The sequence below is a fragment of the Aethalodelphis obliquidens genome, unplaced genomic scaffold (assembly GCF_003676395.1).
Source record: "Aethalodelphis obliquidens isolate GAN/ISIS:26980383/991018 unplaced genomic scaffold, ASM367639v1 scaffold87, whole genome shotgun sequence".
In the NCBI taxonomy this organism is placed as follows: Eukaryota; Metazoa; Chordata; class Mammalia; order Artiodactyla; family Delphinidae; genus Aethalodelphis; species Aethalodelphis obliquidens.
This window is the reverse complement of record NW_020838031.1, coordinates 4,238,295-4,263,549: the sequence shown is the minus strand read 5'-3', so window position 1 is coordinate 4,263,549 and position 25,255 is coordinate 4,238,295. Positions and strand designations below refer to the sequence as shown.

Below are 25,255 nucleotides of genomic sequence, written 5' to 3'. Positions count from 1 at the left end.
TTTTCTTTCCGTTTTCCCATCTTCCCAAACAGCAGGCTTTATTTTGGTCAAATTTTCGCCTCCTTCAACACAGCCTGGGGCAGTCAAAATACAGATGCGTTAGGCCTCTCTCCCGAAGCGTACCAAAGCCACCAGTGAACAGATGAGCTGCTCCCAGCACACGTCAGCTCTGACTCAGGAAGTGAACAGTACACCCTAGAGGAAGCGTCCGCAAGGCCGGGGGGCAAGAACGTGCATCCGTCTTTCTCTCACTGAAAGGGATGCATTTGTATCCCTAGGAATTTTTAGTTGCAAATGACCGAAATCATCTCTGGCTAACTGAAGCAAGAGAAGGGTTTATTGGAAGCTATTACACGGGGCACAGACTCGCCGAGATGGCTGGGGAAGCAGGCTTGGTGGCTATCACGCGAGAGCCTGAAATCACACGGCGGCGCTGAGCCTGTGAAGGGGTTGCACGTCGGCTGGTGGACCCAGCACTGCCCTCACGTCACTGACGTCATGACCCTGGATATTGGATGCTACTGCTGTTATCACTTCTGCCCCCAAAACAGAATGAATGGCCTCTGCCACCACCTCCCTTCCCTTCCAGAACGCTTTCCACGCGAGCCCTGCTTCTTTGTGTCACTAGCTCATGCGTCCGCATCTGGTGTGGGTGTGTCTGACGGATAAGATGCTGAGGTCGCACGCATGTGCTCTAGATGCAAAGGAGAGGAGGACAGAGAGGGTCTGACTTTTCAGTTCCTGTAGCAGGAGGTGACGACTCCCTCTCGCCGAGACTTATAACATGGGTACATTCGTTGCTGTCCTGCTAGTTGCTGTAATAGTTGAGTCCCAGATCTCAGGGGCTGACACAATAGATGTTTATTTTGCATTCACATAGAGTCCGATCAGTGAGAGGAGGTGGTGGGGTGAGGGGCTGGTACCATTCCACGCTGCCAGGGATCTTGGGCAGTAGAAGTTCTGCCTGTTCCCTAGCGCACTGCTTTTGGGGTCACCCTGGGCTTCAGTGTCAAGCTGGCAGAGAGTGGAGGATTGCGTGAAAGATTGTTATGGGCCAGTTCTGAACCTGGGATGCATCATTCGCTCTTAAATTCTGTTGTCCGGAATTGACATGACTATTGCGTTGGCCGAAAATTTCCATAACATCTTATGGAAAAACCCGAACACACTTTTCGGCCAACCCAATGTAAGAGAAATGTTGTCTAGCTGAGTACCCAGGAGAAGAAGTAAAAAAGTTTGGTGAACAGTTAGCTGGTCTCCGGCACTGTGGGTAGTTTCCAAACAGAATAGGGGTTCAGATCCTGGGTAGCCCAAAAGATTGATCAGGGTTCACGGTACATCCTATTTCCACTGGATGGTGCTGTAGTGAATGATTGATACCAGTTCAAATCGAGAATACAAGCAAAGAAGCCACGTTCTCTTCTCCTCCTTTTGGCCTGTGCATCCCAGAATACAAATACAATTTTTTGTTGCTGAGCGTGTAATGAAACAGGACTGCACAGCTGCTCTTGGGCTTATGGGTATCCCTCGCGTTTACCCAACCAGAGAGCCTTGAAGGAAACCATTCAAGAGTTGGCTTTAAATCTAAGTCGAGGAAACGGATAATGCACCTTAGAAGGTCCACAGTGTGAGGGGCACCAAGTTCAAGCCTTTGCAAAAGAAGCGGAATCCGTTGGATTGGAAAACGCATTTAACCATAATCCGAGTAGGTAGGCACAGAAAGAAGGGAAAGTGAGAACTGATTATCTGTTCAGTCCATGTCTGTTCTCTGTTAGTCACCCAGGTGACCTAGGTGGATGGCTTATTTCTCTAAAAGAGGAGAAACATGAATGAGGAGGAGAGAGCTGCCATTAAGAGCAGTCAGGCAACTTGAATACTGTCTTTAGAAACGAAGAAGAGAAGAACCAAGCATAGGAGCAAAAATAAGGGCATTGCAGGGAATCCTTTATGACATCCAAAGCGCCCTCTCACCTGTGCAGGTGACCTCTACCCTCAGAACGGCCATAATCCCAGCGCTTCCTCCCCTTTAACTAATGGGGAAATCCAGGCTCCCGGAGATGAATTCTCATCCGAGGCTCACAGCTACCTAGTGGTAGAGTTGGGCAAACCCACACGCCTCTCTTAACTTCTCTTCCTACCTGACCGTTTCCTGTTTTTACATTCTACCTTTCGGGTATTTGTTTGAAATTTGTGCTATGGTGTTCATTCGGTTTACTAAACACTAAGTAACTGGGGTATAATGCCTTCAATCACTTGTATAGCCTTGCAAAAGTTCCATATCATTTTCCCAGTTGCACAGAAAATGCCACTTTAGGTCAGGATGTTCAACTGGGCACGCACGCGACTTGGCTTCTCAGAGTGTCAGTTCCTTCATCAAAGCCTCGGTGTGATTATAAGTTCTTTCCAGCTCTGACGGCCCATCAGTCCAGGAGATATAAAATGCTTCCACCATATCATGACTGGGGGAAAGTTGAACTTCTCCCTGCTGGAGTTTGTTATAATTTCCTCCCAGGGAAAGGGTGTTGCTGGTAGATAGCCCAGTGCTTGGAACCACGGCTGGTGTCAAGGGGGGACGTTAAGCAGCTGCTGGCTTCCTGCTGGTACAGGGTCACCAAAGGCAAGGTGGACATGCCTAAGCGTTAGTCCACCAGCTGAGGATTAGATCGGGCATCAGAAGCATTTCCATGACGACGAAGTGGTGTGGAGGAATTTCAGGCCAAGGGAAGAGGAGGGCTTGCTATGTGGCAGGTGATGGAATCCGAAGGGCTGGGAGGATGGAACCCACGGTGGGGCGTTAAAGAAAAGGCGTGAGCGTGGGAGGAGGATGGGGTAGGGAAGTAGTCCATCCCCAGCATGAAGAGTGCGCTTGAGATCAGTGATCATGACTTTAAAAGAAGACCCGTTAAGATTGCTCGTAATTTTCCCTAAGCCACATCCAGCTTCATGGGTGCAGGTGTGAAGGGCAGAGGTGGAGTTAATCAAGGCTGGGGTTGAGCCAGATGAATGTCGTGAAGGCAAGGACAAGGGTGTGATAGTGATTTTGATGCCTGGCCGTGGAATGTAAGCTGAGAAAGAAGGGCAGGGAGGGTGTGAGAGAGGTGGAAATACCACCTGGGGAGAGGACTCCCTGGATCTGGGGAGGGTACCAGGATGGTTGAAGTTGAAAGTGCAAAGGAAATGGTTGCTGGAGATGATGAGGTTTGGAACAGATACTTACAGAGGGGAAGCACTTTGGGGTAATCTGGGTCCAGGGTTACGGTCGGGTGGAAGGTGAGATCATCGGAGGGTGGACGTCAGGTCAGGATGTCGGAAGGAGCATCTCGGTGGATACTGAAGTCCCAAGAGTGATGGCAGGAGGTACGTTGCAGAGTGACCGCGAGCCAGAGCCAGCATCTCCACGGAAGGACTGGACGTAACCTAGAGGGGCTGTAGAGGATGTCAGCAAGAGGGTGGGGCAGGTCCAGTGTGTCCCCTGAAAGCATCAGCTGGAAGTACTCCTGGGAGGCGTGTTCAAAGCAGTCCGTCCCACTGGGGAGCACTGCAGACCCACTGGGCAACAGGAGGGGCCGTCCTTCCAGCCTAGAAGAGAGGGGAGTACATTCAGAAAAGCTGGGAGATCTATCATGAGCCCCAGGGGGGCACAGAGAAAGAATTTCAAGGGTCTGTGGCCTGGGTGCGGAGGAGGTGATGATTACGATGGGGTCAGAAAATGTAACTTCTAGAACAGTGTGGGAATTCGACTGCAGGGCTCCCTGGGCAAATGGCTTGAGCTGCAGTGAAACAATATTTTCTCATGGGACGATGAAGCGGAGTCTGTCATCTGAGGCTGCGTCACGTGCGTGGCACGTTTCGAGGCTGCTGAAATGAAATTTTTTTATGCGTGTAGGTATGCCCGCAGCCTTCAATATCCTTGTCAGTATAGGACTGCTACATTTTATCCCAGTAAGATCTGTTTTCCAAAAATCATCTTAGGGGAGATCTTAGGAAATTATGTGTATTTATATACACAGACATATATATCACATATGTATTTATTGTATTACATATAATAAATATATATTTAAGAGTCATTTGATAAAGTGGGTTTTTGGAACACTCAAGAAAAATGATATCAGAAATGCATTATGTTATGTGGACATTTACCTCTTCTATTATTTGTGGAACTACATTTTTCTCTGCTGATTTATTCATTTCTCACTATTTCCTTGCAATGAATGATAGTGCATTTGTATATATTTTCTACGTTCCCATGTGATCAAATATTTCCAGTTTTTGTTCATATCCTAGTTCAAACAAGAAAACATAACCAATGCAGATTACTCTGTCCTTTTATTTAAAACAGAGGGGCGGTGGTGAAAACGACGTTTGCTCTTAGGTGTTTGTATGTGTAGATTGTGAATCTTTGCCATCAGGACGAGATGCTGAGCATGTGGCCACACATGGTGGGCAGTCAGTCAGTGTTTGTTGATAACAAAACAATAAGTAATCACTTGACAACCAAAGCCAGTTTACTTTCAGTGTTCTCGCACAGTTTGTACATTCAGTTTTTTATTCCTACAGGCTAGGAAAAATTGACTAAGCCAGGTTCTAACAGGTTGTGGGACCCTCGAAGGCTGGGCCTCCTGCCTTTCTCCCCGTGCACTGACGGGTTCATGGAGGGATGCCAGGTAGAGGTTGGTGGAGGGAGGAAGGAGAGACAGTCCGAAGTTTCTTGAGCACCAGTTATGTGCCAGGCACCATAGTAAGCCCTTTGCATATATTATCAGAATATTCTTCGTAAGCAGTCTATACAGCAAGTAGGTATTATTATCTCTCTTTTAGACATGACATAATTGGGTGAATGAGGTTTAGTAAGTTGCCCAAGGCTACAGAGTCGCCAGTGGTGGCGGAGGGGTAAACGCCTAGATGTGGCAGACTCCAAAGTCCATGACCTTTGCAGTAAACCCCTCTGCCTTGGAGGGAGGAGGGAGGAGGGAAGGAAGGAAAGAACGAAGGAAGGAAGAAAGGAAAGATAAATAAGGAGACGATATGCGGAAAAGAGAACAAGTAACCATTTTTTGGTTGTTGAAATTCAAAATTAAAACTTTTACCTGAATGTGCGGCTAAGTGTTAATATGGCATCGCCTCTCTTAGCAGCTCAGTTTCTTGAACTGCCAACTGCCTTAGCAAGTGTGAAAGCTGGACGGCTCCTGCAGAAGGAACGTGGAAAGCAAAGGCATAGTTAGTTATCAGGACGTAACCCCACATTACCACTGGGTCTGGAAAATATCCAAAAAAAATGAGATATATGTTCCTGTCTGTGTGCAATGTTATCAGCCCTTTCATAGTTAGGCTAACACCCCATAATCACCAGCCTGCGGGGACATTTTAAAAATATCTGGGTAACCTAATCTTATCTCAAATTAATCCAACCCAAACGCTTATCCTAACCGGCTAATCCACGTAGAGCCATAGCTCTCACTAATCTTGGAACTAGCTAGAATTCTGTCTTCTCTATGGCAACATCTAGGTCATTAGCAAGTCTTTACTTCTTTTGTCTACCCAGCTTGAGGAAGCTGTTAGGTCCCTAGGTTCCAAACTTCACCCAGGAAATAATAGGTTCTCCACTCAGAATTCCTCAACGCGTATTTTCCTTCATTTCAAATTGTGTGACATGTTAGTAAACGAGACAAAGCCTTGCTTGTCCAGATAGCAAGTCTGGGAAAGGAGAGGTGCTTTCCTGGTGAACATTAACAGAGTCTGCATACTTTAGCTTTCAACACTCAAAAAAAACAGTTTGTGGGAGAAAAGCCAGATAATACAACTTTGAATTAAATATTAATCAGAAAGGGACCAACTCAGTAAGGTTGAGTGCATTGGTTTTCTCACGGAAATGGACCAGGTGTGGAGGGAAACATGTCATTCACAGGTATCATTATTATGTATATTTCAACTTTTCTTACGCTTCCTACCTGCCCAGTGTAAGCCTCCCTGTGCACTGCGTGATTTTGTTTATTTCATTTTCTCCTGTGGGCTGGTAGAAAAAAGTAAATTCAGGGAACTTTTGCTTGTAATTGGTCAAGGCTCATGAGACACTGTGTGATAAGGGGAAAATACTGATTTTTAAATTCAAAAGACCAGACCCTTCTACTGGACAAGTTGCTTTTAAGACTCAGTGTCCTTATGTTTAGTAGAAAAAATTACGTCTGCGTAACCAGGTTGATGTGTGCCATCCGTGAGATGCTATCAGAGAAGTCACTTTTTAAGTTGGTACGTATCCCGTAAAAAGATGAGGTATTGAAATAAAAATTCTCTGAGAAAAACTGTTAGACCACATTCAAAATCTATCCTGCCAAACAGCTCATGAAAGAAGCTGTATTCCTATGGACAGATCTTAAAGCAAATTGAGGGTCCTTGGGAGAGAAAATTGTTATAATAAAAAACCTCTGCTATCCCCACAAAATCACACATGCTATAAACTATTTTAACATACTTTTCTTCCACTGCACACTGAGCAAATACACTTCTCCTAGGTTCTCAGTGTGACACTTAAAAGACACTCGGGTCGAATGTGGCCGAAGGAATGGAAATTGGGACTGGGGAGAAATTGTCCAGTAAAAGAATAAAAAACGAAACTCATCAGTCTCGACAGGCCAACGCTGTTCCTTGTTTTAGTTCTGCTCTGTGGCCATTTCTCCATCTTTAAGGTTAGATTAATTTAAAGCGGGTGATTATCAAATGGATGTTTAGCAACTAGCAAGTAGGCAGTGTAATGGGACAGATTTACATATAAACAGACTATTGTTATAATAAGTATTTCTTTCCAGAAATTAAATCTGGTGATGTCTAGCAGATACAGGGTCATCTCCCAGGGCAGGTCGCTGGGGATAGATGACCTGCATGTTCCTGTAGCCTCATGTTCTAAGATTCTGTCCCAGAGAACTAGCATGGGGTGGAGGAAGGGCTGAGAAAGCCATCTCCATGACATTGAAGCTGCAGGAGAAATTTTGGGGAAAAAATTCCACCGTGACCTTCTAGAAATGTCAATCCTTCAAAAATTTTTAAACAGCTTTCTCTGACATTATTTCATTTGGTCACAAAATGGCCCTTGATCTAACCAACTAGCAAGAAGTAACGATAGAGTTCCAGCCTGAAGAAAAATGTTCTGGAAGTCCTCGTTATGACATGTATTACATGTATTACGGTATTATAAGGGGCACTAAGAATGCATCTCCAACAAGCGCTTGCAGGGCTAAGCCCTGTCTCTCACATCTTGTGTTTCCAACGTGCAACGCACGCTGGGCTGTGTGAGGTCCCAGTGTTCAGGGAAGTGGACTATTTTGTACTTAGCAATGACTATAACTGATGGCCTCCTCCTTTTGTGGCCCTGTGGCCTCAGAAGGAAATACGTTTTATTTAATAATAGTCCAACACACATCCCAAAGTGTGTGTCTGTAAATCCCACCCGAAGGTTGAAAAGCATTGGCTTAACCGTATCTATGCCTACTTCTCTTCCACTCCATGAGCAGGGACTGGTTGTACTTGCAGGACAATCTAAACCGCTCTCTGTCAGCCCCTCCTGGTGACCTCATTGCTTGGCATACGGAAAACACCACCCTGGTACGTTGGGCTGATGAAGGCCGTGGCCATTTGAAAACTCAGCTCAAATAAATCTCTAGTACAGTTGTTTTAAACCATTATTAGTGGATAAAACTAAACGTAACAATGTTGATGATATTTGGGGTTTTCTGTGGAATCCAGTTGCCAGAGTCTTTGGGACAACGTACATCAGCTAAGGAGAAAAACCGTAGGACTGGGAGGCCCAGTCTTTAAAATAGGTTGTGCGTTTGGGCTTTAAGGTGCCTGCTCTTGCTGGAAGGTTGTAAACAAGCTGACATTCTTTGAGCGCAGCCTTGCCGCTTCAGGGGACCATTTTTAATGCATCCCTTTGAAGTCTCTGTCACGTAATGGCTCCCCGTCTCCATCATTTTCTCCGACCTCTTGGTAAACAGCCTGGACCCTGGTTTCAGTCCCCAGCGCTTTTCACCTGAAATGGGACTGTGGGTGGCTGATTGCCCTATCTCCAGTCTCTCCTCTTTACTCCCCCAAGGCTGTAGGGGAAGGTTTCTTAAGTGCAACTTTCTTCCTGTTTCCTTGGGATTTAAAAGCCCTTGTGGCCTACCTGTCACCTAGAGAATGAAGTTCAAATGTCTCCGTAGGACTCAACTTCCCACTCCAGCCGGACTGCCCTGAGCCTCCCCTCCCCGCTTCAAGGATCCTGGCCCAGGCTTCCCAGCCAGGAGGGCACCTCCCGACTTTTGTTTGCCAGCCCTCCGTTTCTCACATCGCACAGACGTTCTCCTTTGGCTTCCCAGCTTTCCCAGGAGAATGTCACCTCTACCTCCAGCTTGGTGGACCACTGAAGCAGGCGTGCCTACGCTAACCAGCGCGCAGAATAGCTACACTCCTGTGCTTGTCAGAGAGGACGTTGAAATTCACTGCCCCTCAATGCACAGTAACTGTCAAAACTAGCTGGAGATTGGACCTTCCCGGCGGTCCAGTGGTTAAGACTCCGTGCTTCCATTGCAGGGGGCACAGATTCGATCCCTGGTCTGGGAACTAAGATCCCGCATGCCGCACAGTGCGGCCAAAACATTAAACAACAACAACAACAACAACAATAAAAAACTAGGTGGAGGGAAATGGTCCATGTCAAGGATTTCCTGAAAGGTGTGAAGTTGTCCTCCTGCGTCCCCACCGTCTACCCTCGGGTGACACCAGACCTCTGGAGAACCATATACCTAAAGCTGAATTATTTTGGCCACCTATAGAAATTTTTTTAATTGTACTTTGGCCATATTAGAACAGCTCTGGAACATCGTGACTGTACCTGCCATGCAATGCCGAGAAGGATGATGGTCTCCGTACTGTACAATGTTCTCTCTTATGAAGGTCCTGGGGATGTCATCTCTCTGGTGTCTTAGCCAGAAATAGCTATGGTCCTTCCAAGCAATTATCTTGTTTTGGTCTTAAGGACACGAGAAACTCAAGTTATCTTTCTACAGTGCTTGCTAGAAAGCCTGAGTGAAATCAGTGGCCCACCTTTAGCAAATATATAGGACATCATAGAATGAAGTGAAGGTCTCTTGACATGCTTCTGGCTTCATTATATTTTTCCTGTCCCCATTGCCACTTAAATTTTATCATTTCCTTATTTATTTATTTTATAAATTTATTTTTTCTTTATTTATTACTTTTGGCTGCGTTGGGTCTCCCTTGCTGCACGCGGGCTTTCTCTAGTTGCGGTGATGTGGGGCTACTCTTCGTTGCGGTGCGCGGGCTTCTCATCATGGTGGCTTCTCGTTGCGGAGCACGGGCTCTAGGCGTGTGGGCTTCAGTAGTTGTGGCTCACAGGCTCAGTAGTTGTGGCTCGTGGGCTCTAGAGCGCAGGCTCAGTTGTCGTGGCACACAGGCTTAGTTGCTCCGTGGCATGTGGGATCTTCCTGGACCAGGGCTCAAACCCGTGTCCCCTGCATTGGCAGGTGGATTCTTAACCACTGCTCCAGCAGGGAAGCCTCTGTGTCTGCCTTTTAGAATGGACTTCATTCCTTTTTGGAATTTAGTAAGAATAAATAAGCCAGGCCTGGCCAGTCACTGGTAAGGATGCCCAGTGGTGCTTAAAGGGGGGCAGTCTTGCCCCTTCGGCAACAGGGAAAGGGAGGAGGAAAGGGTCAGGTAGCCAGGAGAGGGTTACCTCGCACAGCCGCAATGGCTGCACTCTGGAAATTGATGCATATCCTGTGTGCAAAGTATCTGGGATCTACTAGACACACTGTCAGTTCAATTTTCACAGCTTTCACGAGGCACGCTCATCTATTAGGATGAAGAGACTCCAAGATACTCTTAAAATTCATTTTAAATATTTATTTATTTATTTGGCTGAGTCAGGTCTTAGTTGCAAGACACGGGATCTTTGTTGTGGCGCACAGGCTCTTCGTTGTGGCAGACAGGCTTCTCTCTAGTTGCGGTGCGCGGGCTGAGTTGCCCCCATGACATGTGGGATCTTACTTCCCTGACCAGGGATCGAACCCACGTCCCCCGCATTGGGAGGCAGATTCTTAACCACTGGACCACCAGGGAAGTCCCTCAAAATTCATTTTAAAAATGGTTAATATGTATAACTGATTCACTTTGTTATAAAGCAGAAACTAACACACCATTGTAAAGCAATTATACCCCAATAAAAATGTTAAAAAAAAAAAGGTTATTGAATGCCTTCTATGTCCCACTGACACAGGCCATGAGAACACAGCAACGTGAAAGGTGCCAAGAGTTCGGTTCCATGGAAACTCCAGAGACAGCCATCCGGGAAAGGTCACAGTGTAGGGGCAGCAGACCTCTGGTCTTCCCTTTGGAGGGAATGTGCTCTAAACCCGGGGAGGCTCTCTGAGAAGGATATGGGCCTGATTTGCATGTGAACAGCAAAATTAGCGCCTTTGCAGACATGACTGGGTTTCATTATTTTCATATTCTTTTACAATGTGAACCCAGCTATGAATCTTTTGTTCCTAAGAAAAGACACCAAGACCTACCTGAACTGAATATTTATTAAAAACCTCAGACAGCTACAGTGTCTCTACCAAGCCTAGCAGTCCTTCACAGCAAACGCCTTCGTCAGTGGTCCTCCTATCAGTGTAGAAATGAGCCCCTGCTTCTCACAAAGGACGGTGCTAGCTTATTTCCTTCAGATGGTAGAAATCCAAATTCTGCGTCATCTCATGTACTCATAAACACACACACACTCCTTCCAGTTTGATGTAAAACAAACAGACAATGCTGGCATCAGCCCAATACGATAAAATGATTGACCTGGATGGAGAAAAAGGAAGGAGGGAAAAAAAAACCCTCGAGGCATGTCATTTAAACAGTTTTGCTAATCTGTTTGAGGTGAAGGTCCCCCTTTATGCTTCTCCTTTGTGAGATCAATTACTTCTTTCACTGGAAGAGCGTTTCTTCCCAAATCATATTATTAACTAGCAGTAAACCAGTGTTGTTTATTGTGCCATTGGGGTGGGATCAGACCTCCCCCACCCCTGGAGTCTAACGCCCAGGGGTCCCAGTAGGTGGCTCAGTTAGGACGCAGCGGTAGTTCGTTACTCACTCTGGATGCCCCACAGTTCGCGACCTGAATTACTCACTGCTTGTGTTTCACCTGTGTATTTCTGTACATCTTTCCCAGAGGGAATAAGAGTTTTATATTACAGAATGAGCAAAGAGATCCCTGAAATGTATAAAAAAGAGTGCTTTCAGCTAAGATCCAAAGCGATGAGGTCTTGGAGAAAGACGAATGGAATCCTAAGACCTGAGATCAGTTCTTCACTATTTCACTTTATGTTACAACAACCTGCTTGCTCTCCCCTTCCTGATCTTGACTCCTAGTTCATAGACTGTTATCCTAAGAGTTCTGCATGTACATTTTTATTTGAAAGTTGCAGTTTCTCGTCTCTGATGTATTACGATCATCTCACGCATGGGTTCTATAGAGAGGCTTAGTTTAAGCATTGCTTTTCTTTATCTTCCTCCTGTAATGTAACAAGAGTCTGTTGCATCTGCTATGTATTTTCTCAATAGGGTGTCTGTTGCCTGTAATATAGTGATCTGGATAAGAATTCTTTCATTTGTTCATCCAGCTAGTCCTTCGATCATTCCGCCAACCACCTTGTTATCACCTACTAAATACCAGGCATGGTGAATAATGAGATGGGATCCCAGGAAAAATGAATGGTGTGGAAGTGGGTGTAGGGACAGGTTTCATGTTTGCATTAAGTTTCAAAAGACACGTAAAAGGATTCAGAGACTTGCTTTTTTGGCCAAGACCGAGTAGCCAGTGTTGGAATATCCTTCCTGCCACAAACAATGATAAAGCTAGAAAAAACATATTAATCAACTGTTTTCAGATATTGGACAATAGACAGTGCAAGGCTCTGATCATTGAAAGAGGGGAAGCATACAAAGTGAGCTCCCACAGTTGTCCCTGCTTTCTTCCCAGAGGCCCTTTCGTATCTGTAGCAGCAGCAAGGTAGAGCCCAAAGAGAGCACAGTGGTCTTGTTTAGCTAGGGAGGTAGAATCAGAATCTGGGGGTCAGAGTACTAGGCAGGAGTGAACTTCACAGATGAGGAGCTACAGAAATCAGTATAGGGATCCCCTTTCGTGATTGAATGAATATTAACCTGCTTTTGTATAGCAAGAGCCTGTATCATCAAGACCTGACAGAGAACAGTAACTGGGGAGGTGAGCTAAATAGAGATGACAGAGGCCAGACCATGCTGAGAGATGTAGAAATTCCAAGTAGCCAGTGGAGAGACCTGGCTGAACATCCCAGGAATTCACCTGAGGTCCAGAAAGACCAAGCTTTAGGAGTAAAGATATTCTCACCCTAGAATAAGGGCTACTGTAGACATTTCCAAACCAAGATTAAAAGCAAGTTTCAAAAGGATCACGCTGACGTGCAGATAAATTGACTCCTTAACAGAACATAACTCTCTCTAAAGGAAGAAAAAAAAACAGCCCCGACTGTCAATACTATAACATCAACAATACCCAGCATGTAATAAAAGTGGGCAAATATGTAAATAAGCAGAAAAAAAGTGACCCATAACCAGCAAAACAAAACAAAATAGAAACACACCCAAAGATGCTGGAGTTAGCAGAAGAGACGTTTCAAACAGATATTAATATGTTTAGGAATTCAAAGGAAAATTATCATAATGAATGAATTAATTGAGACTATCAATTGACAGGAAAAAAAGTGAAATTCTGGGAATGAATAAAACACAGTGTCTGAAATGAAAAACTTAGAGGATAGGCTTAACAGGAAAAAAAAGGATCAATGAACTTGAAGACAAGGCAATAGAAACCATTCAAACTGATGTGCAAATAATGAAAAGATTAAAGAAAATAGAGATTCAGTGATGTGTGAGACAGTATCAAGCATCCTGACATATGTATAAGTGGAATCCCAAAAGGAGAAACAATAAATAGGGGCAGAAAAAATTGAAGAACTAGTATTCAAACATTTAAAAAATTTGATGAAAAATATCAATTCATAAATCCCAGGAGCTCAGCACACCCCAAGCAGGATAAACACAAAGAAAACCAAACCTAAGTGCACGATCATCAAATTGCTGAAAATTAAAGAATAATTATAAGAGCATCTGAGATATTTTATTGTCATTTTATCGGGACCGTGAGAAAAATTTAAAAACACATAATATACTGGGAAACAACTATGTGAGTTAATCACTAACGTCTCATTAAAAAATAATGCAAGCCAGAAAATAATGCAATGATATTTTTTAAGTGCTGGAAGGAAAATAAAACTGTCAACCCAGAATTCTACATCTAGGAAAATGAAGGCAAAATTTAAGTTTTTACAGATAAAGAAAAGTTGACATAATCACCAGGTAGCCTGCGCTGCAAGAAATATTGAAGGAAGCTCTTTCAGCTGAAAGAAAATGATAGCAGATGGAAAACTGATTCTACATAAAAGAATGAAGATTGCCAGAAATGGTAAATATGTAAGCAAAGATTTTTTATCTTTGTAAGCCTTTACGGAATTGATTGTTTAAAGCCAAATAATAACAAACTATTGTGGGGTTTAAATGTTAATATACATTAAAGTAAAATGCTTGAATAACACAAAGGACATGAAGGATTAAATATACCATTGTAATAGTCCTACGTTACAGGAAGAGTAGTACGAATTTTACCCATGTGATAGGGTAAAAATGCACATTATAATTCCTAGAGAAACTGCAAAAAATAAAACAGAGTTATAGCTAACTGATTTAAAAGCTGATACACAGTAAATCACTAAACGTTATTCAGCACGCTCCCCCCACGCCCAAATATCGGAAGGAATGCAAAGGAAAAAAATGGACGAATTAAAGAAACTGCAAGATGGTTGCTTTATACCCAGTCATATAAATAAGCACGTTCATGTAAATGGACTAATCACTGTAATTAAAATGTGGAGACTTATCAAACTGATAAAAAAGCAAATCCTAACTACGTGTAGTTTACAGAGATATGTTTTAAATACAAAGACATGGATAGACTCAAAGTAGAATGATAGAAAGTTTTTTTTTAAGATTTATTTATTATTTTTTAATTCAATTTTATTTATTTTTGGCTGCGTCGGCTCTTAGTTGCAGCACGCGGGATCTTTTGTTGGGGCACGCGGGCTCTTCATTGCGGAGTGCAGGCTTCTCTCGAGTTGTGGCATGCAGGTTTTCTCTCTCTAGTTGTGGCGCGCAGGCTCCAGGGCACGTGGGCTCTAGTTGAGGTGCTCAAGGTCAGTAGTTGTGGCGCGTAGGCTTAGTTGCCCTGCGGCATGTGGGATCTCAGTTCCCCAGCCAGGGATCAAACCCGCATCCCTTGCATTGCAAGGTGAATTCTCTACCATTGGACCACGAGGGAAGTCCCAAAAGGACAGAAAGTTTTATCCCTTACAAACAGTAATTATGAGAAAACTAGAATAGCTGTATTAATATCAGATTCAAGACGAGGTATATTACCAAAATACAGATATTTCATCATGACTGAAGAGTCAATTCATCAAGAAGACAAAACAGTCCTAAATATGCATACACCTAATAACAGAGCTGTAAGGAATAAAAACTGAGTAGGTGAGTTACAAAACAATTTACCTGAATGAAAGTTTTAAACACAATATAAAAAAATTGATGGAGTACAACTAAAGCAATTCATAGAGAAAAACTTACTTTTTTGTGTGCTTCCTTTTTCCTTCTGTTAATAACTAAGGGCTCAATTATCTTGATAAAGATACAAACCACCACCACCACAGCCAATAACAACTACCCCAGTTGATTGGCTGTCCATCCTATCTTCTCTCTTAATTTCTTTTCTTCTCTTCACCATGACTTTGGTTTAAGTGGTCTGTACTTATGGTTATTAGCACCTGTTACCACTGTCCTGTCACCACTAATTCGTTCCTTATCCTCTTATCCTCCTAGGGCAGCCCGTCTCACTGTGGAACTCAGAGTTGTTAAAATGACCTTTGTTATAGTAAACGCTATACCCTGAAGCTTTTTCCCATTGGTCATAATGATGCCCTCTGGGACTACAGAGAAGATCAAGTTCACATTTCCACCACAGTCCTTCAGATAGTCGTTGAAGACGACCATTGTCTCCCTCGAAGTCTTCTTTTATGCAAAGTCAAAGTCCCTGGATCTTCTAGTCATTCTTCAGTAACATAATTTGAGTTATTTTACAACCCTGTAGCTTTCTTGACATGTAACTAACAATCTGTATGATCTTGTTCAAATCAGTATTATTATTATTTTTTAATGGAGAAAGTGTAACTTGCCCAAATCATCTAGTTTTATTTCGTTTTATCAGTAACCCTTTACGTGTAGCATCCAAAGGAATAACACGAGGTCTCTTCTGACTCTTGCTGTCCCTTTGTTTTGGTCGCATCAAGATCACATTCAGTTTTCAAGTGTTATCCTAGTTCGGGTTCATATGTTCAAAGAAATTACCAAAGTATTTGTTAAGTATGCTACTATATATTAATGAACTGTGTGCCTGGTTTTTTGAACCAAGATGGAGGACATTCCGTTTATTTCTACTAATTTTCTTTCTTTCTTTTTTTTTTTTTTTTTTTCTTTTTTGCGGTACGTGGGCCTCTCACTGCTGTGGCCTCTCCCATTGCGGAGCACAGGCTCCGGACGCGCAGGCTCAGCGGTCATGGCTCACGGGCCCAGCCGCTCCGCGGCATGTGGGATCTTCCCGGACCGGGGCACGAACCCGTGTCCCCTGCATCGGCAGGCGGACTCTTCTACCACTGCGCCACCAGGGAAGCCCTCTACTAATTTTCGATGTATTAGTTTCAGTCTGCCAAAGCCGTTTGGCGAGACGTCCTTAGATTGTAACTCTGCATTCCAGGAGGCACCAGTAATCTCACGTCATTAGCATACTGTATATGTTTCCCCTCAAATCATTAACAAAAATATGCAAAGATCAGCAAAGATCATCGACACCCGTTATCCTATGTTTTTAGAACTATCTCCTTTGGAAATGTGTTCGGCTCACCCAGTGCTCACAGACGTGGGAGATGAGGTGGTGCGCTTTGGCTGTGAAGCTCTTCCAGGACACCCCTCCTGGTAACACTTCAACATGCACCTAGCTGCTCTCAGACCTTTCCACCTGCCGCTTTCTTTAGCCTCCTATCTGCTTAGCCATGACCTGCAGGTTTCTGGAAAGGGGAACTCAAGGATATAACCATCCTGCATTTTGGCCATTCTCGTCCACGACCACCATGAGAATGTGTCTCTTCTAAGGAGATGAGAATCAGAAGGGATATGGATGAATAAAAGAATTAATGATTATGGGACTTCCCTGGCGGTCCAGTGGTTAAGACTCTGTGCTTCCAGTGCAGGGGGGTGTGGGTTGGAGCCCTGGTCCAGGAACTAAGATCCCACATGCCGCGTGGCCAAAACAAAAAAAAGCAAAAGAAAAAAGCATTAATGATTGTAAGATCGGTGACTTATTTGGGGGTACTTGTTTGAACTAAGAACTACACAAATCTCCTGATTTCTAAACTCTCTTCAGCACCTTTCCCTCAATAAGGGCAAGGGGAAAATCCATTCGAAACGCAGATTATCCTACGACCTCTTTACAACTGCCATCGTGTCTGTTACTCTGCCAGGAACCTACTGCCAGCAGAGGGAGGTGGAAGCCATCACAGAGGGCGACGAGGATGACAGAGGTTGCTGCTGCTGCAAACCAGGTCACCTGCTCCACCTGTTGTCCTGCAATGCCGCCTTTAACCTCCGCTGGCTCACCTGGGAGATCACGCGAGCGCAGTACATCCTGGAGGGCTACAGCATCATGGACAACAACGCGGCCACCATGCTGCAGGTTTTTGACCTCCGAAGGATCCTCATCCGATACTACATCAAGGTACTGCTCCGGGTCCCAGACCCTTGTCTGAGTAATGATGCTGGGCTGGCTCCAGAGGCTCCTGGAAAGCTTTGGAAAGAGCTTAGGAAGCTTCTCCCCAGCTTGTGCATCAGAGGCTTAGCTAGGTTTCGGGGCCACCGGTTTCGTGAAAAAGCCTCGAGGGCTTTGTGTTGGCCTGACCTGCATGCCCCAAGTCCTGTCCTAAACCTGGGCACGAAGAGGTAGTCTGTTTTCTTGCCTGGACCTTCTCCACTTTTAACATCCCATGAGTTGCTTGACAAATGGAAACATCCTGGAAATATGACCAGACCTCAATGTTTACGAGTTATAAGGATCAGTTTAGAGGCTCTGCAAATTTTTACCTTTTAGAACCAGAGTTAATTTTTTAAGCTCATGATACAAATGCAAAAATAGAGTTAAATGATCCAATCAGGATTAGCTATGACAGCCTTTTCTTACTTACTCGTACGGGGACTAGTACATTTTACAGTTGCTCGGTACCTACATCTGCTCAACCTGCATTCAGCCTCAGAACATGTGCTGGTTTTGAATAAGTCTCCTAGAGGAGACTTACGTGAGACTTGACCAAGGATGCAGCGTGATAATAGGGGCGAAAGTGTTTTCTGAGGGGGACGGGACGGGCGAGGGTGTCTGTGGCTGAGGGTGTCTGTGATGGTTCCTATTCTGAGGGACTACTTTGCATGGTGAAAGCCCTGGGTGGTCCTCAGAGGGGTCCACATTTTAATGCCATTCCCAAGGAAGAAGCTCATCCACCTGAGACCCCAAACTCTCTGCCAGCTGAGGCTGAGACAAGTGGTCCAGCAGAAATAAGGAAAGAACAAAATGGAAAGGTAACACGGGCGCCTGAAGTTTCAGGAATTTCCATCAACTAAAAAGGAGGACGTTTAGAAATTGGAAATAACTCCCGGGGGGAGCCCCAGCGTCTGCAGCAATAGCTGCGAAATTGTTCAGGAAGTAGCATTCAGACGATGAAAATCAGTAGGTTAAAGAACTCCTAATGACTACACCCCAAGGTCATTGCAACAAGAGATGTTGGTGCGACAGAGATGTTCTGTGGCAGAATATTTAAAACAGCTCGAGCAGTTCGTGCTCACCACCTTCGTGTGTGCTAGAGGGATGCAAAACTTTACATCCAGACCTCACACAAAATGATGAATGTTTGCCCAACCTCACACAAATTGGGGAAGATTTGGGAAGTGAAGCAGGAAGTTGTGATCTTTTGCTGCGCGACTCCATGTTTGTTCCCTTGGCCGTTATATCTGAGACCCAAGAAGTTTTTCATAGAGTCAACTCTTGGGAAGTTGGGTCTATCAGCTGGTATTGACTTGGCAGTGGGCTGTGAAATGCCAGTGGCACACGCAGGAAGTGTGTTCCTCTCACACGTAAAAGAAGCTCTTCTCCAAGTCTTCAGGAATCAAGGTCCCTTCCAGCTCCCAGCTCCACCATTTTTAGTGTCTCCCCCATCTTAAGGCTTAAGTGGTTGGAGAGAGGGACACAGAAAGTGAAGGCCAAGGGCATGCACAAGCTATTCCTTAAGAAGTTTCCTGAGGGACTTCCCTGGTGGTCCAGTGGTTAAGAGTCCGCACTCCCAATGCAGGGGGCCCCGGTTCGATCCCTGGTCAGGGAACTAGATCCCGCATGCGTGCCGCAACTAAGAGCCCGCACGCAGCAATGAAAATCCTGCATGCCGCAACTAAGACCCGGCGCAGCCTAAGTAAGTAAATAAATAATAGATTTTTTCTTTTTTCTTAAAGAAAAGGAGGTTCCTGAAAGGTACCACAGTACACTGTAGCTGTGTCCCATTGGCCAGAAGAGATTGTCATATGCCAGCTTCGAGGGGGATCTAGAAAGGGTATTCTGGGCAGCCATGAACCCAGACAGAAACTGTGTGTCATGGAAAAAGGGGAAAACAGATGTTAAATGGCAACCAGCTCTCTCTGGTGCCTCCCTCCCAAAGGAGAGGGTCCCTTGAGGACCCGCTTTAGTTCTAGGGGGCGACAGGATGGGGTCATTGCAGGGGGGCTAGATCCAGGGGCCGACAGCAGCCGTGCCAGGGCTGGGAGCTTACTCCGAGGTGGCAGCTGGGGACAGCAGTCTAGATGGGCCAGATGGATGAGCCCCGGAGCCACGTGTCTCCTTGGTGCTCCAAGAACAGGGCAGAACAGAAGGGGCAATTCAAGATGGCGGAGGAGAAGGACCTTGAGCTCAGCTTCTCTCGTGAAAACACCGAAAACACAAGCAAGTGCTGAACAGCTATCGATAAAAAAGACTGGAAGGACAGGACAAGGCTGTGTGTGCCGCCAGAGCCCTCTGCTGCTACCTCTGTCGGGCTTTCCACTCCCCACCCTTTCCTACACACGCGTGGCTGCATCCCAGCCCCCTCTTCCTGCGCTGCTCTTTCAACCTGAGCTCCCAGGGCAGCTCCCCCTCACATTCTCCCTGGGGTCCGGGCTGCCATGTGCCTCCCCGTCCTCTGAAACCTTTTCTCTTTCCCTTCTGGCAACTCGCTGCTCCCTCTGTGGGTCCCCAGACCTGAGTGTGATGACTTACCTGTGGAGGTGCCCATAGTTTTTAGATGAACGAAGGTTCCAGGTAACGCAGAATCTGAGCCATCCAGTCTGGACGGAAGAGATCCCGGTGTAGGCAAGAGTCTGCAGGATCTGCTCCAGGCGTTAGTGGTGAGGATGGAGTTCAAGATGGAGCCACGTCCCTGTGACTCTGGAGCTCCCCGTAGGTGGCTTTTCCATGGGCCAGACGTGTGGACAGACAGGCCTCACACGATGGGGCCAGCAGGTCGCCGAGTGGGTGAGAGGGGAGAACGAAGAGCTGAGGTGCCCCCTCTGGGTCCACCTGCTTGGCTTTTCCGGAAGCCTGGGGGTGCTCCATGCCAGGACCTGCCTTTTGATGTCTCTCACCCTTTCTTCACAGTCCTCCTCTCCTAATGTTACAGGGAAGAGCTAAATCGGACTCCATGTTGGATCTGTTTCTGTTACTTTAACCTTTGCTCTCCGCTGCTTTGGTTCAGTAAAAGGATCCTGTCTATACATAATGGCCCGCCTCAGGGAACCCTGCCCCTCTGCCTGAAGGTTAAACCAAAGTGCCTTTGTTCAGGGCAACCTCCGGCCCCTGTCCACCTGTGCGTGGCTGCAAGAAAGAAGAAGTTAACACACCCCCTGCCCGAGGCTGGCCGTTCCAGGGGATATTGGCAAAACTTACGGCCTTTTTACTTTACTTCCTCACCCCCTCCCCCTCCCTGTGCTATAAAAGAAACTGGCATCCAGACCCTGATAAGATGGTTCTTTCGAGACTTTAGTCTGCCGTCTTCTCAGTCTGTCAGCTTTCCGAATAACGTCGTCTTCCCTGCCTCAGCACCTCGTCTCCCGATTCATTGGCCTGTCGTGCGGCGGGCAGAGTGAGCTTGGACTCGGTAATGCTAACTCCTGGCAACGTGCCTCCTGATTCCCTATACGTTTTCTAAAATGACAGTTTGCAATCTGATAAACAAACCCAGGATAATGTGTGAGTGGTGGAGGGCTGAGGGAGGCCCCCAGAATCCGCCGGGAGACAGTGGGCTTGTGGGAAGACTGTCCATTGACCTTGTTTTCTACGAGCGGGCAGTGATGCCGACGTGAGAGCTTGGCGGTGGGGGCGGGTGGGCAGGAGAGGCGCACAGGACGATGGTTTGTGATCCATCCGGTGATTCCCAGGAGCCAGGGGACAGACCTGCGGCATCAGGATCCCCCAGCCAGCCAGATCATTACAGATTGCCACGTCCTACCCAGAAATTCCCATTCTCTGCACCTGGGGAGTGCCCCGAACACCTATATTTTGAACTAAGTTCCCTAGGTGAGTTGATATGCAGCTAGGCTTGGGGACCACTATAGACATTTGTGCTCGATGGAAACAGAATCAGTGCTCAGGAGAGGCTGAGATTTGGGGGCAGATAGATCTCATGGTACCTCCTGGTCATTCACATCAGCACCGGTAAGGCCTGTTCACACGAGACTCTCTGTAAACATCACGCTCAGTGCCTTCCTACCCTTCGGGGACCGGCAGCTCAGAAAGTCTGCTCTCTCCCTGGTACAGTTAGTTCAAGGAAATTTCAGGAGTGCTGAGTGCCTGTGACGACTGAAAAAACAGCACTTTAAGGTAAAACCAAATGAATATATGTCAGTCCACTGTATAGCGCAGGGAGCTATATCTCGGTGCTCTGTGAAGGCCTAGATAGGTGGGGTCGGGGTGGTGGGAGGGAAGGGATATGTGTGTACATACAGCTGATTCACTTCGTTGTACAGCAGAAATGAATGCAACATTGTAAAGCAATTATACTCCAATAAAAAAAATTTGTTTTCTTCTTTGGCCTAGGCTACTCAGTGAACGAAATTGCCTTTGTAGCCCTGAACTGCTTCAAGTTTCAGGGGTTTGGTTTCATTCTTTTTATTCTTTTTATTGGACAGAAAGAAAAGCTTGGAATAATTCCTTTGCACAAAAGGATTTTTTTTTTTTTATCCTGTAATAAACTGAGTCAGTTCTCCCCACCCTCTATGAATATATTTGAAATCATTTCCTTTCTGACGACTGGAGGTTTTCCCTGGTGCCTCGTCCATCTCTCCTCCATTCATTAGTGATTAAAACCCTCTAGCCGTCAAGAAATCAGCTTTCTGTGAGGGCCTGCTTTCCCAGCCACCATTGTTTCTGCACAGCTCTTAGAAAGGAGATACGCTTATCACCTGCCCTGCAGGATACGGTGGAAAGTACCCGGGGATGTGGGCCTGCCTGCCAGGTCCCCCTCTTAGAATGCGCTGTCTGGGAGAATATGCTGATCTACGATGAAAATGAGAGGCCAGGAGGATCCCTGCTAGAGGAGCCAGATATGGTGAATTAATTCAGAAGAGGCCCTGCTTTCAACACGGATCAGGTTCCATGCAGTCAATTCGTGTCACCATCCTGACTTAGCAGTTTGACTTAGTGTGAGATCCGTTTCATCCTGACAGATTCTGAAGGATTTCACACCGTTCATTGACAGAATTTCTGCCTAAATAAAGGGGAAATGGGGTACGGTTTGCAGCCAGTTGGAGTGGTTCTGTTTCCTCCCAGTGAGAGGAGTTGGTACTGACTCCGAGGGAGAGCCAAGCGTTCCACTCAGAAGCCAAACGCTGCAAGTTTGCCAGAACTAGAGGAGGGAGTTTGAGCCTCTGGGATTCAAAGTCCTTGTTAACTATTCTGATTTCATCGGCGGAGGGGTTATTTTCATTCCTCCCTAGAAACGAGTGAAAAGGTTAGCGCTCAGCTTTCCATTTTTGTTTATTATTTCTGTCTGGTACACGTGATTAGGACATATCGAGGAAAAACTCGACCAGATGTTTGCTCGAGCCAGGTGTTTAGACAGACCAGATTTCTGTCTTGCTTTTGTAATTGTCAGCTGAGAAGCCGTGCCTTTGATCATGGTCACGTTTCCTCTTTGGCTCGTGACTTTGGACCGAGCCCTTAGACCGTCTAGCTCATAGAAGCTTTAAGTTACCCCGCCAGCTGGTAGAAAATAGAACACCCTCCAGAGTCTTGATTTACGTATTTGAATATTAGATGTGCACTCTGGTGACCACGGGAGAGGCAGCTGTCTCCTCTTTTCCGAATCCCCTGCTCGAGACCTCTCCTGAGCTCTGCTGCTGCTGCCCGCCCTGGGCCTCAAGCTTGCGGGGTAGGTAAGTCATAGATGCCAAAGATAGGAAGATGGTTATGATTTTTGCACACGTCCCGTGTGCCAGGCCAGGTGCTACCTGCTTCGTATGCATGATCTCATTTTAAACCTCAAAACAGTGATGAAGAGTGGCCGTGATTAGTGCCTCTGTCTTTTGCCCCTCTGCTTTCAGCTTCCCCTGGCCTCTTCCTCCTTTCCTCTTTCCTTCCCTCCTTCTCTCCCTCCCTCCCCCCCCCGAAGGGGTTTCCTAAGGCCAGCAGTGCTGCTTGGATGCAAAGCTGCAGAGGTTGGGGAAACATGTGAGCTACTGAATTTTGCTGTCTGCGGACTTCATGCTTCCGCTCCCCCGCTTGGGGGTCAGGTGGATGATGGAGCCTAACAGAGATTATGCCCCAAAGAAGGAAGACCACACGCCACGAGCCACAGATGAGCCTTCTCCAACATGCAGGCTGCGCTCGGTCCTAACAGCAGAGAGAGGCTGAGTCAGGCATTTGCCGTGGTTTTGCCCAGATCCAGAGACCGCTTGTGTCTGTCCGGCCAGCATTCAGACTCCTGCAGTAACCTGAAATCAGGCACCTCGGCAACCTCTGACCTTGGTGCTCTGGATTTCCCGTCCCAGCTAAAGGGAGGAAGAGAAGGGGAGCTGGGGGGTGCTGCCTAGCAAAGGGCCCCTCTGCCCACTCACCTCCGTCGCCTAAGCCCTGCTCACGTTCATCCCGTGTGCGTTACTTTCTGTCTTCTCGCCTGGCCAGAATGCCTTTTATAATCGGAGAAGGCATCAGGGAAGGGTTGGATTCTCTGGGAGCACGAGCCACTGCCTTCTTTGCATCAAACGCCGCCCCTGCCTCTCCCGTCACTCTCCGTTTGCATACAGGATGCGAGCTGTGTTCCCGGACCCATCTCAGCCCCGGTGGCACCAGCCACTTCCCTTTTCCCGTGATAACGCAAGTGGAGTGGGGTTGCAAGGGACTTGTCCGTAGATGCTACCGTCTCTTCCTGATGTGTCCACAGCAGACTTGGATTTTTCTTCTTCCCTGTCACATGTTTACTTCTCCAGGCTGGATGCTAGCCTTCTTGAAGGATGAACTCATTCGAAAACTCTGAGATGGCTTTCAATAAATCTGTAACTCAGAATCATAAAGCCCGAGGGTGGCATTTTCCCCATTTGGATTCATAAGTGGAATGTCTGATGAAGGAGGACACATGGGTTATTTTTGAAGACATCACAGATGTCCACTGTCTGGGTACCCAGGATTATGTATACGTGTGTGTGTGTGTGAACAATTTTACGTCATAAGTACCTGTTGCCTTAGCTCATGACACACTCTGTCTGAGGCCCTGGAGGAGGACGTGCCCTGATCTCTCCAAGCAGCATCAGCCCAGCCTGGCCTCCAGGAAGCCTAAAGAAACCACGATGCTTTTGTGGGCGTCTCTCAGAAAGGATGGCGCTGGCTGTCATTCTTTCACACCAAGGAGATTCTGTTCTAGTACATTCTGCTAGCATTCTCCTCTTCTCACGTCCCTCTTCCCTCCACTGACTCTCAAGAGAGAACATTTTAAAACATCTCCGGTGGGTTCTGTGCATTAAATCTAGCAGGGGGCTTCCCTGGTGGCGCAGTGGTTAGGAGTCCGCCTGCCGATGCGGGGGACGCGGGTCCGTGCCCCGGTCCGGGAGGATCCCACGTGCCGCGGAGCGGCTGGGCCCGTGAGCCATGGCCGCTGAGCCTGCGCATCCGGAGCCTGTGCTCCTCAACGGGAGAGGCCACAACAGTGAGAGGTCCGCGTACCGCAAAAAAAAAAAAAAAAAAAAAAGTCTAGCAGGAAAAACAAATGATACCGCCTGTGGGGATCTCATGTCTCATACCTCCCTGATGTTGATTTACTCTATGAAATATCGTTGGAAAAGTCTTTCTGGCTTTGGAATGGCTAGAAGGGCTCAAAATTTTGCTTTCTCTTGGCAGAGTATAATATACTATATGGTGACGTCCCCCAAACTGTTTTCCTGGATCAAAAATGAATCCCTTCTCAAGTCCCTGCAGCCCTTTGCCAAGTGGCATTACATTGAGCGTGACCTTGCAATGTTCAACATGAACATCGATGACGACTATGTCCCGTGTCTCCAGGGGATCACTCGAGCCAGCTACTGCAACGTGTATCTGGAGTGGATTCAGTACTGTGCACGGAAGAGGCAAGAGGTAGGTAGGGGAGGTGGGGCTGAGGAGTCGAGTGTAAGTTTAAAAAGCAAGGAGCCTTGCAAAGGCCATCTCTTTCTTTTCTTTTTTTAAAATTTAATTTAATTTAGTTTTTACACAGCAGGTTCTTATTAGTTATCCATTTTATACATATTAGTGCATACATATTAATCCCAGTCTCCCAGTTCATCCCACCACCTCCCCGTGCCGCTTCCCCTCTTGGTGTCCATACGTTTGTTCTCTACATCTGTGTCTCAATTTCTGCCATGCAGACGGGTTCATCTGTACCATTTTTCTAGATTCCACATATATGCGTTAATATATGATATGTGTTTTTCTCTTTCTGACTTACTTCACTGTGTATGACAGTCTCTGGATTCA

At 46.3% G+C, this 25,255-nt stretch overlaps 1 protein-coding gene across 1 annotated transcript in view; it reads left to right on the top strand.

The window, feature by feature from the left end:
* PCNX2 (pecanex 2) overlaps positions 1-25,255 on the top strand; it is a 273,090-nt gene that overhangs the window by 221,519 nt on the left and 26,316 nt on the right. Inside the window, exons 26-27 of the mRNA XM_027094137.1 lie at positions 16,710-16,963; positions 24,644-24,877. Coding sequence (XP_026949938.1) covers positions 16,710-16,963; positions 24,644-24,877 — 488 coding nt within the window. The remainder of the gene's footprint in view (positions 1-16,709; positions 16,964-24,643; positions 24,878-25,255) is intronic.